At 48.5% G+C, this 16077-nt stretch overlaps 1 protein-coding gene across 2 annotated transcripts; it reads left to right on the top strand.

Annotated features, from left to right (window-relative positions):
* The first annotated feature begins 294 nt into the window (after window positions 1–294).
* Window positions 295–15411, top strand: TBC1D25 (TBC1 domain family member 25). 2 transcript variants are annotated; one of them, XM_059679647.1, is made up of 6 exons: window positions 295–573; window positions 2597–2754; window positions 3648–3802; window positions 13093–13220; window positions 13355–13543; window positions 13819–15411. In XM_059679647.1, the coding sequence occupies exons 1-6, from the start codon at window positions 454–456 to the stop codon at window positions 15178–15180; spliced, it is 2112 nt and encodes a 703-aa protein (XP_059535630.1). In that variant the 5' UTR covers window positions 295–453; the 3' UTR covers window positions 15181–15411. The 2 variants fall into 2 exon arrangements, with proteins under 2 accessions (XP_059535630.1, XP_059535631.1); XM_059679648.1 differs by having other exon boundaries at window positions 297–573; window positions 2645–2754.
* Window positions 15412–16077: the final 666 nt, after the last annotated feature.

The following is a 16077-nucleotide window of genomic DNA, read 5'->3' on the forward strand; positions in this document are numbered from 1 at the left end:
AAATAGATGACATCATCTGTAAGCTGAGGCACAAGGCAACTTGCAGCAGGCTGTGGGGGGGCCTTGACGTCATCGCGCAGCAGCTTCCTTTCCCCGCCCACTCCTCTCGCTGGAATAGGTCAACACTTTAACACTAACTAGGGTGAATCCGGAAGTAGACTATCCAAACAACCAAACCACGGACAAGGGGAGGTGGGACCTCAGTAGGCTCCTGCGCACTGGCTGATGTGAAGCAAAACACCCGGCGTTGTGGGGCGGGGCTCCTGTCAACAGCACTCTATGCGCATGCGCAGAAGCGACCTCCACTCTCGGGTGTGGGGGTGCTAGGGTCGTGCAGCGCCCTCTGCGCCTGCGCCCGGGCGCAAGGTGGGGCCGCGGGCGCCCGCACTCTGGAGTGCCCGCAGGGGTAGGGGGGCGACCGTCACCCGTCACCCTCAGGCGGGTGGCGGCGGGATGGCGACAGCCACTGGGTCCTCGGATTTGGCCGGCTCTGGGGCGCCCCCGCCTGGTGGGGGAGTCCAAGCAGCGGCGGCTGAGGAGGAGGAGCGAGAGGTGGTACGGGTCCGAGTCAAGGTGAGGTCGGCTGCTGCTCAACCAGCTGGCCCGGTGCTCCCAGGGGAGGAGAAGGCGGTGACTGTCATAGGATGGAGGGCGGGACCTGAGATTTGGGGTGTCACCTGAGGGGCGAGGCTGGAGGGCCTGCCTGGTAATAGTGACAGGGGTGGAACAGGCAGGATGTGGGAATGCGAGGCCAGGGCTGGAAGGTGTGGAGACTGAAAATGGCAGGATGGGGATTATGGTGGAGAAGAGGGGCTGTAGGGATGGAGGAGGGGCCTTGTTGAGGAGTGGGTCCCTGAGGATGGGGTGGAGGGTTGTTGTCTGAAAAGGAGGCGCCTAGGTCAGTTAACATATGTGTTGAGAGCGCACCTTTGTGCAGGTCCCCACCGGGTGAGGGAGACAAACAGCTAAATAAATGAGATGCTTCGGACACTGGTGAATGTCATGAGGAAATGCTGAAAAAGGTTCTCTACTAGGGCGTTACTTTAGCCAAGGTTGTACAGGGAAATCCCCAGGAAGGTATTGAAGGAGCAGAGACCTGAATTGCAAGGAGTCAGCCTGTGCGTGTGGGGGTGGGGGGTGGGGATGGGTGTTCTAGGCAAAGGGAACAGCAAGGGCAAAGGCTGGGAGGTGGGGATGAGCTTGGCCTGTGCCCTTAGGTTCCCATATTCCTGGAGCCCTGGAGAGAGCGAGGGGAAGAGTGGATGAAGGTGAATCGGAGAGGTGAGAGGGCCAGATTGTGAAGGGCCTTTAAAGTGTTCTCTGAGTAAGAAAGCTGTTGCACTAGTCCCAGCAAGCAGTGATGGTGGCTCAGACTAAGGTGGTGGCGCTGGTGGTGCTGAGAAGTGGGTAGGTTCTGGAGAGAAGTACACTTACAGCAATTTGGCAGTACAAGTGTAAAGGTCAAAAAGCTGATGGGGGGAAAAAAAAGCTGATGGGGGGAAAAAAGCTGATGGGCACTAGCCAGTTTGGCTCAGTGGACAGCCTGTCGGCCTGCAGACCTGACCGAAGGGTCCCAGGGTCCCAGGTTCAATTCGGGTCTAGGACATGTTCCTCTGTTGGGTTGCAGGCTCCTCCCCGGGCCAGGCCCTGGTCAGGGCACGTGCAGGAGGCAACCAATTGATGTGTTTCTCTCACATCGATGTTTCTCTCTGTCTTTCTCTCTCTCTTCCACTCTCCCTAAAAATCAATGGAGCCCTAACCGGTTTGGCTCAGTGGATAGAGCGTCGGCCTGTGGACTGAAAGGTCCCAAGTTCGATTCCAGTCAAGGGCATGTACCGTGGCTGCGGGCACATCCCCAGTAGGGAGTGTGCAGGAGGCAGCTGATCGATGTTTCTCGCTCATCAATGTTTCTAACTCTCTATCCCTCTCCCTTCCTCTCAGTAAAAAATCAATAAAATTTAAAAAAAATCAATGGAAAATATCCTCAGGTGAGGATTGAAGAAAACACACACAAAATAGCTGATGGGAGAGAGGAGGCTGGGGTCCTATAGGCCCACCTGTTGGGGATCCTTTAAAGATATTTAAGCCCTAGCCAGTTTGGATCAGTGGATAGAGCGTCACCCTGTGGACTGAAGTGTCCCGGGTTCAATTCCAGTCAAGGGCATAGGCCCGGGTTGTGGGCTTAATCCCCAGTAGGGGGTGTGCAGGACGCAGCTAGTCAATGGTTCTCTCTCATCATTGATGTGTCTATCTCTCTTTCCCTCTCCTTTGCTCTCTGAAATCAATAAAAATGTTTTTCTTAAAAAGATATTTAAGCAGAGGAGTGTTGTAGCTCCATGTGCTAGATTGTGTGTCTGGACCATTGCAGTAGCCTCCTCCTCACTAGACTGCTGCTTTCTCCCTTGCACCCCACACTCTGTCCCAAGCAGAGAAGCCAGAAGGATCCTGTAAATCTAAAGTCAGACCACATTCTTCCCCTGCTCAGAACCCTCCCAATGCTACCGCCTCAGAGCAAAAACCATCGTCCCGGATGCCCACCTTGATCTGGCCCCCACCACTCCTCTGACCTTGCCTCCTTCTGCTCCCTCTGCTTCAGCATGGTGATATAACTCCTGATGGCCTCCCCTGGGTCTTCTCTCCCCAGAAATGTGAGAGCTTCTTGCCACCTGAGTTCCGCTCTTTTGCTGTTGACCCCCAGATCACCTCACTCGATGTGTTGCAGCACATCCTCATCCGAGCATTTGACTTGAATGGGTGAGTAAGGGGATGCTGGTGACTGACCAGTGAGCTACCCACCTCAACAGTGACGGATTGGCCTTTTCATTGTTGTTGTTTGATAGGTGATTTGCTTGTTTTATTATAAATAACCCCACAGTGCACAGCCACCTAGCACTGTTGTTGCTGGATCAAAGGGCGTAGTATGCTTTGTAAATTTTCAATGGGTGGTTCCAAAATGCTCTCCTGACAGGTTTTACCAATTTACAGACTCACCAGAAGCATATAAAATATCTGTTTCCCTCACACCCTCACAAACACGGGTTCCTATAAAATACTGGAAAATTTGCCAACCTGATAGATGAAAAGTGGGGTCTCTTGGGGGCAGTGTGATGGTTATTTTGTTTTGGTGGTTATTTTGGAGGAATACAAGAACATGGTAACAAACTCAAAGTGTGCCAAAGTAATGGGTATTTAGGATGTTTTCATGGTTACAGTAGTCGTCACACAACATACTTCTTTGCATAGTTACACAAATGTATCTGAGAACGAATTCCTAGTTGTCATTTAACTTTTTTTCATAAACATCTTTTGTTGTGAAAAGTGACAGTCATACAGATTGCTTTTTTTATGCAGTAAGAAGGCTGCTTTTTCCCACTTCTACCCTTCAACTACCCTGTTACCCTCCCTAGAGGGTACCAACATTTTACCAGTTTCCAGTGTGTCCTCCAGATACAAGCAGGTGTGTGTGTGTGTTTCTGTGTTTGTGTTACCAAGTAGAGATGAGGGATCTGCCCTCAATCCTTAGCACAATATCTAGCACCTAGTAGAAAGTTGTTGTCAATCAACACCATTTACCTTCCCCTGGTTCTTTTGGAAACTGTCCCTGAGGCCTCCGGGACACTGAGAGCTGCCGCACCTCCCATGTCCAGGAAGAAGAACTTTGGCATCAGCTACCTGGGCCGGGATCGGCTGGGGCAGGAAGCTTACCTCTCACTCCTGTCTGACTGGGACCTCAGCACAGCCTTCGCCACTGCCTCCAAACCTTACCTGCAGCTGCGTGTAGATATTCGGCCCACTGAGGACAGTGAGTACCCAGTGTCCTGGGGGGCACTGCTCTGGGACCTACCCTGTCCCTATAGGATGATGCCACCCTTGCAATAACACTCCCTCACAGTGGTCTAGGGAGCAAGGTAGCCTCATTCCAAGTTCTGGGTTGGCCACTGGGCCTCAATTTCTTTACCTGTAGAGATAATGGTATCTTAGGGCTATCGAGAGGATTAAACAGGGAAATTCATGTAAAATGCCTGTAATGGTGCGATGCTACATAGTAAATACTCAGAAAGTATTAGCTCTAGTAAAATAATTATATTTATTATTGTAGCATATAATCTAGTGATATATAATTATACAATGCAGTATAACAATAGAGCTATAGATATGTTTCCATTATTATAATATGTAAATATAGCAATGTGATAATGGCAGTTGTATTTATTTTTTTAAATTTATTTTTTTAATATATTTTTATTGATTAAGATATTACATATGTGTCCTTGTCCCCACGTTACCCTCTACCCCCCCCCCCCCCCCGTTGTCCGTGTCCATTGGTTAGGCCTATATGCCTGCATGTAAGTCCTTTGGTTGATCTTTCCCCCTTCCCCCCACCCACCCCTACCCTCCCTCCAAAGACCGACAGTCCAATCAATGCCTCTCCGTCTCTGGATCAGTCCTTGTTCATCAGTTTATGTTGTTCATTATATTCCACAAATGAGTGAGATCATGTGGTATTTATCCGCTCTCCAGTTCCATCCATGCTGTGGCAAATGGTAAGAGTTCCTTTTTCTTCTTCCTCTTCTTAAAGAATACCTTTCAGCATTTCATATAATGCTGGTTTGGTGGTGATGAACTCCTTTAGCTTTTTCTTATCCGTGAAGCTCTTTATCTGACCTTCTATTCTGAATGATAGCTTTGCTGGATAAAGTAATCTTGGTTGCAGGTTCTTGGTATTCATCACTTTGAATATTTCTTGCCACTCTCTTCTGGCCTGCATGGTTTCTGTTGAGAAATCAGCTGACAGTCGTATGGGTATTCCCTTGTAGGTAACTGACTGTCTTTCTCTTGCTGCTTTTAAGATTCTCTCTTTGTCTTTTGCTCTTGGCATTTTAATTATGATGTGTCTTGGCGTGGTCCTCTTTGGATTCCTTTTGTTTGGGGTTCTCTGCGCTTCCTGGACTTGTAAGTCTATTTCTTTCACCAGGTGGGGGAAGTTTTCTGTCATTATTTCTTCAAATAGGTTTTCAATATCTTGCCCGCTCTCTTCTTCTGGTACCCCTATAATTCTGATGTTGGTACGCTTGAAGCTGTCCCAGAGGCTCCTTACACTATCTTCATATTTTTGGAATCTCTTTTCTTTTTTCTTTTTCAGTTGGGTATTTTTTGTTTCTTTGTATTTCAAATCTTTGACTTGATTCTTGGGATCCTCTTGTCTGCTGTTGGATCTCTGTAAATTATTCTTTATTTCAGTCAGTGTATGCTTAATTTCTAGTTGGTCCTTTTTCATGTCCTCCATGGTCTCACTATACTTATTGAGGGACTCATTAAATTTATCGGTGGTTTCCATAAAATTCTTGAAAAACCTTATAAACGTGGCCTTGAACTCTATATCCAGTCGTTTGCTTTCCTCCGTTTCTGCCATTTGTGACTTGTTTCTTTGTCTCCGCATTTTGGCTGCTTCCCTGTGTTGATAGAATGGCTTTGTGTGCTAGGTGTCCTGTAGGGCCCAGTGGCTCAGCCTCCCCAGTTACCTGAGGTGGACACTCTTGGTGCACCCCCTTGTGGGCTTTGTGCACAGTCTTGTTGTAGCTATGCCTTGGTTGTTGTAGGCTCACTGGGAGGAATTGACCTCCAGGCCAATTGGCAGTGAGAATCAGCTGTGTCTGCAGTGGGAGAACTTCTGTGCTGGAGACACCCTTCTGGGGCAAGACTTGCTTCAGTGGGGCTTTGGTGCTCACTGAGACTGCACCCTGAGTGTGTCCCTTATGGATCTGAGGAGTTGTGATCTGGATGGTCCCCCTCTGACCACTGGGTACAGTGGCTCTTGGATCTAAGGATGTGCTAATTTAGCCTCTGCCTGAGGTTACACAGCAGGAACTACGAAGAGAACTGCAGATTCCTCTTCCTTTTTTTGGGGTTTGGAAGTGCCCTGATGATGCTCAGCTGTGTAGCAATGCAAGCCGCTGTGGGGCCTTGGGCCTTCTCTTGGAAGCTCTGGGTCTATCTGGCCGGGCTGTGGTTAGGTAATTACAGGTTGCAAAGGGCCGGGGCATTCATATGCAAAAGCCTCTGCCGAAGCCTGGGCGGGGCGGGGTCTCAAGGAATCAAAGGGCGGAGGAAGCAGCTATGGCGGAGCCTCTGCCCCGCCCTAAGGAGTCTCGAGTCCCAGTGTCCCAGCAATGGCTGCAAGCACCTCTGAGGGAAAGCTGCCCTCAAGCTCGCCTGCTGCCAGAGAGACCAGTTTCTCCCCGTATGAGTCCTGGGTCCCCAGAGACTTCCCGGAGCCGGATTTCAGAGCAGTCGGGAGCTTGTGTCTCCCTCCGGATTCAAAAAGACAGCCGCGTCCTCAGGTGCCAGACCCTTTCCGCGCGCGCGAGCCCCCGTACCTCTGCACTCCACCTCCGCAGCTCCTCTGGCTCTCAGTGTGCTTTTCTTTCCTTCTAGTTGTAGAATTTACACTCAGCCAGCTCTCCTGTAGTTCTGGATGAGTCCGGCTTGTGTTTTTGATGCATTTATCAATTGTTGTGGGAAGCAGCAATTTCTCGGTGTTTATCTATGCCACCATCTTAGTTTCTCTCTCTTTAAATTTATTTTTATTGATTTCAGGGAAGAAGGGAGAGGGAGAGATCGATAGAAGCATTAGTGATGAGAGAGAACCATTGATCGGCTGCCTCCTGCATGCCCCCTACTGAGGATCAAGCCCACAACCTCAAATTGGCCTGACCAGGAATTGAACCACGACCTCCTGGTTCATTCATCTGTAGATTTTCTCTCATCATTGATGTGTCTATCTCTCTCTCCCTATCCTTTCCTCTCTCAAATCAATAAAAATGTATTTTAATAAAAGAATCTTCTTTCAATTAGATGAATTGCAAATGTTTTTCCCCAGCTTACCTTTTTTTTAAATATATTTTTATTGATTTTTTACAGAGAGGAAGGGAGAGAGATAGAGAGTCAGAAACATTGATGAGAGAGAAACATCGACCAGCTGCCTTCTGCACACCTCCCACTGGTGATGTGCCCGCAACCAAGGTACATGCCCTTGACCGGAATCGAACCTGGGACCTTTCAGTCCGCAGGCCGACGCTCTATCCACTGAGCCAAACCGGTCTTGGCGCCAGCTTACCTTTTGTTCTATCATTTTGTTTATGGTATCTTTTTTGTCCTATCAAAAATTAAGCCTGGCTGGTGTGGCTCAGTGGTTGAGCATCCACCTATGAACCAGGAGGTTACAGTTCCATTCCCAGTCAGGCCACATGCTTGGATTTTGGGCTTGATCCCCAATAGAGGGCATGCAGGAGGCAGCCAATCAATGATTCTCTCTCATCATTGATGTTTCTATCTCTCCCTTTCCCTTCCTCTCTGAAATCAATAAAAATGTCTTTTCTAAGAAAATTAAAACTTAGACGCAGTCTTATATATATACTAGAGGACCAGTATACGAAATTTGTGCATGGGGGTGGGGGCAGTCCCTCAGCCCGACCTGCGCCTCTCACAGTCTGGGACCCCTCAGGGGATGTCCACATGCCGGCAGTCAGACATTGCTCTTGCAGTCTGGGACCCCTCGCTCTTTACCAACCCGCCTGCTCACTGCTCCTTACTGCTCGACTGCCTGCTCCTTAGCACTACTGCAGAGGCTGGAGAGGCTCCCACCACCGCCACTGCGTTTGCCAGCCATGAGCCTGACTTCTGGCTGAGCTGCGCTCCCCCTGTGGAAGCACAATGATCACCAGGGGGCAGCTCCTGTGTTGAGCGTCTGCCCCCTGGTGGTCAGTGCGCATCATAGGTCCGTTCTGCCATTCAGTCAATTTGCATATTAGGGTTTTATTATATAGGATACCTATTTCTTTATGATTTCTGAGTTTCTCCTCTTAATTTGGAACACCTTCCCCTATATCTCCTCATATGCTTATTATTTTTTTTATATGTAAATCTCTACTCTGTCAACATTCTGATAACTAGACATAGATTTTTTTTTAAATTCCAAATAGTCAATTATGCCAACATCATTTATACATGTTATTTATTTATTTATTAAGAGAGAGAGATGAAAGAGAAACACCAATCAGTTGCTTCCTGCACGCGCCCTGACCAGGGATTGAACCTGCAACCTGGGTATGTGCCCTGATTAGGAGTGGAACCTGCCAGCTTTTGTTGTATAGGATGACGCTCCAACCAACTGAGCAACACCGGCCAGGGCAGCATCATTTTTTAAATAACCACCTTTTCTACACTGATCTGAAATGCCATTTTTGTCAATACTGAGTTCCCATGAGTACTTGGAATTATTTCTGGGCTTTCTATTGCATTCCACCAATTGGCTCTCTTTTTCTACTGCTATGCTAACATCATATTTTTATCATAGTACTTTTGTGATAAATATTAATAAGTCCAGCATTGCCATCCTTCCACTATTCTTTTTCATGACTCTTCTTTTCCTTAACTATCCTTAACTGTGAATTCTTTCATATGAACCTTAAAATAATTTTATCCAGTTCCAGGAAAAACCCCATTGCATTTCCGATTGGCATTACGCAGCATTTATGTATTAATTTGGGGTTTGGGAAGTTTGACAATTTTATGATGAGGAAATGTAGTCTGTACAGCATATGTTATGCAATACCAGATGCAGGGCCTGAGGCAACACCCTGTAATAAAATACTTGGGCGTTTCTTCGGGGAAATGTATGTATATTCACACTCAGTGGGTTACATAAAGACTATATATAGTCTCATGTCAGTTCAGATCAGGTTTTGCCACTAGATGAGTTTGTGCTTGTACAAATCCTTTACCCAATGGGTTCTTTCTTTTTAAAATCTATATAAGACTGTCTCTTTTTCCCTGTAATGTTTTTGGCCTTGAGTGGTGTTTTTTTTTTTCTGACATTAACATTGCTGCTCTTGTTTTCTGTTTGTGTTTGCCAGGTATTCCTTCAGGTTTCTTCAATTTTCATTTTTTCTTTGTCACCTAGTTTTAGGTATATCTCTCATAAAAAACCCCATAGCTGGATTTATGCTTTTTTACACAATTGACAGTGAAATCTTTTTTTAAAATATATTTTTTATTGATTTCAGAGAGGAAAGAGAAATAAAAACATTAATGATAAGGGAGAATCATTGGTTGGCTCCCTCCTGCACGCACCCTACTGGGGATTGAGCCTGCAACTCAGCATATGCCCTTGACTGGAATTGAACCCGGGACCCTTCAGTCTGTAGGACAACGCACTATCCACTGAGGCAAACCAGCTAGGACGACAGTGAAATCTTTAGGCCACTTACTTTTCTCGTCCAGTGTTTCCCACCCTTCCTGGCCCTTGAAATGAAAGCTTTGGAACACTTTTTCTTTTAATTGATTTTTGGAGAGGAAGAGGGGGGGAGGGAGGGAGGGAGGGAGGGAGAGAGAGAGAGAGAGAGAGAGAGAGAGAGAGAGAGATTGAGATTGAGATTTATTGTTTCACCTGTTTATACATTCATTGGTTGCTTCCTGTATGCCCTAATTGGGAATGGAACCCGCAACCTTGGCATATCAGGACGATGCTCCAACCAACTGAGATACCAGGCCAGGGCTGGAACACTTTTAATTCTAATTCTTCTTCTGATCCCTAACCCTTAACTTCTGGGTTTTGCTGAGATGGTAATTTTTGTTTCTTTTTTAATTCCAGGCTATCATTATCTTTTCTTTATAGTAGGTTGCTTATGTTTCAGGAATGCTAAAGTAACACTTAAGATTACAAACTCCCAATCACAGTGTCTCTGTCATTTCATGTTTAACTATATATGTTACAAACTGTGGCTCATCACCATTTACACTTCCTTTGCCTTCCCTCCCTTGAGCTGTTGTAGTCATTTCCTTTGAGAACTTCTTTTTCTCTTCCAATAAGGTACATGAGTTAGATGTACTCTAGTGACCAAAATTGTCTTTATTTGTCCACCATAGACAGGTACTGTTTGGCTGGCATGGAGCCCTTGGATCTTAGGCCTTTCTTTTCAACGCTCCATTTGTGCCACAAGCCACTGTATTCTTTTTTTAAAATATATTTTATTGATTTTTACAGAGAGGAAGGGAGAGGGATAGAGAGTTAGAAACATCAATGAGAGAGAAACATCCATCAGCTGCCTCCTGCACACCCCCTACTGGGGATATGCCCACAACCAAGGTACATGCCCTTGACCGGAATTGAACCTGGGACCCTTCAGTCCGCAGGTCGACGCTCTATCCACTGAGCCAAACTGGTCAGGGCTGGCCACTGTCTTCTTGCTTCCAGAGTTCTGATGACCTTCTTTCTGTTGTAAGAAGCCTATTCATGACTTTGGAAGCTGGCAGGAGTTTTTCTTCCTTCCTGTAATTCGGGCATTTCAATAGCATCTGGATAGAGCTGGGGAGGCCTGTTATATGTGTGGCCTGTTAAATAACCCTGTCTGAGGCTTGGTGAGCCATTTCTTCATCTCAAGGGCATTCTCCTTCATGTCTGTGTGATTATAATGTCTTCACCTGATCTCCCTTCTCCCCCCTGCATTTCCTAGTATTTGCATATTAGGTGTTTTGGACTTGCCCTCCAGGTCTCTCTACTTTTTCACTTGAATCATCAAGCTTAGGTCTGTGCCTTGAAGGGGTTCTCCTTGGTCTTCTCCTTCTTCATTTTACCTGTCCAGTAGTGTGACCTCCATTTTACCTGTTGTGTTTTAATGCTCTGAGTAATGTTTTAGGAAGACCACTCTGGCAGCTGTTGGGAGAGAGGGGAGGGGCGAAAAGGAAACAGGGACTGGTTAGGCAGCAGTTTCAGGTGGGAGGGAGATGTGGTGGCTCTGACGGGCTGACAAGGTGGAAATGAGAGAAGAGGTGGAATTAAAGTATGTTTTGCATGCAGGAACCATGGGACTTAGCAACGGTTTGGCACTGGGAGTTGAGAGAGTGGGAGGCAGCAAGGAAGTCTCTCAGGTTTCTGGCTTAGCAACTGAACAGATAGAGACACTGTTCACTCATACGAGGAGCAGAGGAGGCCACGTGTAGAGTGGCTCTCAGGCTCCCCTTTCGGATCCCGTAGGTTCTTAGTGCAAGGTGAGACAGCCAAGGTGGGCCAGGGACATCCAAATGGTGCAGAGCAGTGGTTCCCAACCTTTCATTGGCCAGGCCCCACCTAAGCATCTCTAAGTCCTGATGCCCCTCTCCCCCCATGACATATAATTCTTATTATTCAAAAAGTGAACGCCTATTCACGTGGAGGAAGCCTAAAAGGCCATTAACTTGGTCTAAACAAGCTTCCAAAGAACACGACATCCATGAAAGAGAAAAATAAAAGAACGAAAGGACAGTTGAAGTAATGAAGAAGAAACCACTAAGAAATTGTTAAAAAAATAATAATATGAAGTGATATGAAAAAATAGCAAATAAAGTTTCAAAACATATAATAGAGAACTGAAATGCATAAATATGTCACAACAAATATTTATATACTGTACATGAGGCCCCTAGAACCATAAGAAATGCAAAAAATTCAGTTAATAATTCATCCTCGAACTGCCCCCTTAAAAATCAAATTGCCCACCTGTGGGGCGTGTACCCCACATTGGGAACCACTGGTCTAGAGTCTGCTTCCTCCTCAGCTCTGAGGGAGAAAGTACAGTGAACTCCATGGAAATTGCCTGCAGATGACAACAGATTACTAGTAAGCAAATCCAAGTTGATTTGTTTCATTTAGAGAGTTTGAAAGCCACTAGATGTTGCTGTTGTCAGCTTAGCAGCTCTGTGGTGCCAGGGCTGCTATCTCCTGAATCTCTCCAACTTAACCTCCAGGTGGCCACTGCTGCTTCAGCCACCACATCACATCTGAGGTGAGAAGAAAGGATTCCAGGGCTGTAAAGAACTGAGAGAAGGGACAGACTTCTGCTGATGTTCCAAGGGCCAGAACTGGAGAAAGTCCAGCATAGCATTGTTTCCTCTAAATACAGAACATACATATTCCACAAATTTTTTTTCCCCTAAAATCTATCTGGGCTCTGGAGTAAGGTCAGTGAGGTTCAGATCCTGGCCCTACCATTTCCTAGCTGCGGAATCTTGGCCACTTACTATTATTCCAACCCTTTTCCATCTTCTGTAATGACCATGGTAATCTACACTGATTGTGGGAGGAGCCGTGGCATGAATATAAGATAGTTTGGGCACGCCACATTTTAGTTCCTTCACTCACTAGCTGTGGGGCCTTGGGCAACTATCTTATCCTGACTGTGCCTGTTTCCTCATGAAGGAGTGGTGATAATAATAGTGCCTAACTTATAGGATGGATGTGACTAGTAAATAAGCTAAGCCTTGGCCAATGTGGTTCAGTTGGTTGGAGCATCATCCCATGCACCAAAAGGTTGTGGGTTCAATCCCCGGTCAGGGCGCATGCGTGAGACAACCGATAGATGTCTCTCTCCCCTTCTCTCTCCCTCTATCTCTTCCTCTCTTCCTCCTTCCTTTCTTCCCTCCCTCCCTTCCTCACCCTCTCTCCAAAAAACAATCAATTTTAAAAATTCAACTCTGCCCAGCCAGTGTAGCTCAGTGGTTGAGCATCAACCTATGAACCAGGAGGTCACAGTTCGATTCCCAGTCAGGGCATATGCCTGGGTTGTAGGCTCGATCCCCAGTGTGGGGTGTGCAGGAGGCAGCCGATCAATGATTCTCTCATCATTGATGTTTCTATCTCTCTCCCCTCCATTCCTCTCAGAAATCAATGAAAATATATATATTTAAAAATTCAACTCTTAAAAAAAAGCTAAGGGCTCAGAACATTTCCTGGCACTGAGCACTATGGAAATGTTGTCTCATGTTATTATTTAAATTAAAGCTAAGCCCTTGTCACATAGTACCTGGCACATGGTAAATATTACTATTAGAGTCTGCCCAGCCATTTTGTGAGAGAGTTACCTAATAGAAAAGACAGTCAGTCTAATAGAAAAGAATAATTTACGGCTCTGTTTTGCATGATTTAGATGACATGGGAAGAGAGAGTGAGAGTCGCTCATTGCCCTGTGGTTGCCTGGCTTCGGCAGGAGAGGAAACCAGCCCTGAGGTATGAGGTTCTTATCCCCATTATCATGTTGCTTCACTCTGTGTGTCCAGGCCCGCTGCTGGAAGACTGGGACATAATCAGTCCCAAGGATGTCATCGGCTCCGACGTGCTGCTGGCTGAGAAACGGTCATCGCTGACAGCGGCTGCCCTGCCCTTCACTCAGTCCATCCTCTCTCAGGTGGTTTCAGGGACCCCCGGGACTCTCAGGTGGCTGTAGGGCAGGGCCTGCCTGGCTCCCCTGATTCTGAGTGTGCTGGTTAGCACCTGCCCCTAGCCTGCCAGCTGACCAGTGGCCTCCCCCCTCCTTCACAGGTGGGCCGCACCTTATCTAAGGTCCAGCAGGTGCTGAGTTGGTCATACGGGGAGGATGTCAAGCCTTTCAAGCCACCCCTGAGTGATGCTGAGTTCCACACATACCTGAACCACGAGGGCCAGCTCTCCCGCCCTGAGGAGTTGCGCCTGCGGATCTATCACGGTGGTGTTGAGCCCTCCCTGCGAAAGGTGAGCCCCCTCAACCACTCACTGGATCCATTCCTCCCGCAGTTATGAGTAGCTCATGAGACACATGCAGTGGACCACACTGTCATGGGATGGCGTGGTGATGCTCCCGGGCAGCAAGCTCTCCTTCCGGAGGGGCTAGGAGTCCAAGGTGGGAAGGCAAACTTTTCTGAAGGAGGACAGAGGTCCAGGGCAGGGACGGGGTGGTGACAGATATACCCGGGGATGTGGCAGCTCATCTGTAGATCCTCAGTCTCGTCCTTCTTGTCCCTGGCCAGGTGGTCTGGCGGTATCTGCTGAATGTATACCCAGACGGGCTGACAGGCCGCGAAAGGATGGACTACATGAAAAGGAAGAGTCGGGAATATGAGCAGCTTAAGAGTGAGTGGGCACAGCGAGCCAGCCCCGAGGACTTGGAGTTCATCCGCAGCACGGTCCTCAAGGATGTGCTGCGGACCGACCGGGCCCACCCCTACTACGCGGGGCCCGAGGATGGCCCACACCTGCGTGCACTGCACGACCTGCTCACCACTTACGCCGTCACCCACCCACAGGTGTCCTACTGCCAGGGCATGAGCGATCTTGCCTCACCCATCCTTGCTGTCATGGACCATGAAGGCCATGCCTTCGTCTGCTTTTGTGGCATCATGAAGCGCCTGGCTGGGAACTTCCACCCTGATGGCCGCGCCATGGCCACCAAGTTCGCGCACCTCAAGTTGCTGCTGCGACACGCTGACCCCGACTTCTACCAGTACTTGCAGGAAGCTGGTGCTGATGATCTCTTCTTCTGCTACCGCTGGCTGCTGCTTGAGCTCAAGCGCGAGTTCGCCTTTGATGATGCCCTCCGCATGCTCGAGGTCACCTGGAGCTCGCTGCCTCCCGATCCTCCTGAACATGAGGTAGAGCTCATCGGACCCCCCAGCCAAGTGGCAGACACTGGCTTCAGCAGCCACAGGGGGCGGCCTGTGCGGCAGAGGCACATGTTGAGGCCTGCCGGTGGGGGAGGTGGTGCTTTTGAAGATGCGGTTGACCACTTGGCCATGACCAGTCAGGGGCCTAGTGGCGGGGGACGTCTCCTGAGACAAGCCAGTCTGGATGATTTCCAGCAACTCAGGGATAACACCAGCCCCAGGAGGGACCCTCGGGTCCAGCTGCCCCACCCAGTTGCCCTCATTAGCTCCAAGTCCCTCTCGGAGCCCTTGCTGAACTCCTCAGACCCACTACTATCCTCCTCTTCCCACCCCGATTCACCATCCTCCTCATCTCCGCCATCCTCCCAGGAGGCCTCTCCTGCTGGTGATGTGGCTGCAGGATCCCCCCTGATACCTGAGGTGGGCTCCCCACAAGACTCTGGGAAGTCTCTGCTACCCCCACACCCATTGGGCCTGCCCCCACCCCAAGAGTTTGGCCAGGGGAACCCATTCATGCTCTTCCTCTGTCTCGCCATACTGCTGGAGCACCGTGACCACATCATGCGCAACGGGCTGGATTACAACGAGCTGGCCATGCACTTTGACCGCCTCGTGCGAAAACACCACCTGGGGCGCGTCCTACGCCGGGCCAAGGCTCTCTTTGCTGATTACCTGCAGTCTGAGGTGTGGGACTCAGAGGAGGGAGCTGAGGCCACAGCCCCGTTGTAATCAGGCTCCCTCCAGCCGACCATCAGCCCCACCAGATCTCGATTATTTGCCACGAGGGCCTCCACATGAGACCCTACCTCCCTGCCTGTCAGCCCTAGACCTGTTTGGGTGCAGGACCCTCTCCCCACAGGTCTGGGAATATGGGGCTCTGCTTCAGCACTGTCCCATTGAGGCTACAGCCTCTTTTCTGTTGTTGCTTTGTTTTTAACAACTGTACTTTGCACACATGAAGGTCACTGTGGTCTGTTGATTTCTCTGCCCTCTTCCTGGTTTTTGTTATACATGGAGTCTCCAGGGGTTCTTTACCTGATGGAGCCGAAATGCTTCACTGGGTGGACGGTGGATCATGCAGTGCCTTCTTCCCCAGTGGTCGGAGAGTGGATGCTGAGAATTGGTTCTAAAAGATGAGCCCAGGTTGAGGACAGCTGGAGGAAGCCTTGAGGCTGCTGTGTGGTACATCTGTCTGCCTGTAAGGCTCTGGATTATAGCTGTGAATATATGTTTTCAGGACAGGCCCCTGAGTGAAGAATGAGAGAGTTCCTGACTCGAAAAGGGCAAGATTCATCACAAAGGCTGGGAAGTATGGGCTACTTAGAAACATTGGGCAGCCACCTCTAGCCTTCCACATGTCACCAGTTCTAGGATCCAGACCCTTCCTTGGGAGTCCTAGGCAGGGGTCTAAGGCTCCTATTCTTATCACTTGCTTTGGGGCTAGCTTGAGGGACTGTGGCCTTGCCATGCCTAGGACTCTAAGCCCTAAACTGGGTTTCCAGCTTATGGGTACCTGTCTTAACTGTTTCACCAACAGACACCTTTTATTTGCCTTCTCCAACCCACTACTGTGGACAAACAAATCAAGCACTGTTAAAGCTCAGGCCCCAAAAAGTCACCTGCTTT

Source organism: Myotis daubentonii, chromosome X (genome assembly GCF_963259705.1).
Source record: "Myotis daubentonii chromosome X, mMyoDau2.1, whole genome shotgun sequence".
Lineage (NCBI taxonomy): Eukaryota > Metazoa > Chordata > Mammalia > Chiroptera > Vespertilionidae > Myotis > Myotis daubentonii.

Coding starts and splice junctions, on each gene's coding strand:
- TBC1D25 (XM_059679647.1), top strand. CDS start 454: ATGGCGACAGCCACTGGGTCCTCGGATTTGGCCGGCTCTGGGGCGCCC. Junction 2,755..3,647: donor CGAGCATTTGACTTGAATGG/GTGAGTAAGGGG, acceptor TCCCATGTCCAG/GAAGAAGAACTTTGGCATCA. Junction 3,803..13,092: donor TATTCGGCCCACTGAGGACA/GTGAGTACCCAG, acceptor CTGTGTGTCCAG/GCCCGCTGCTGGAAGACTGG.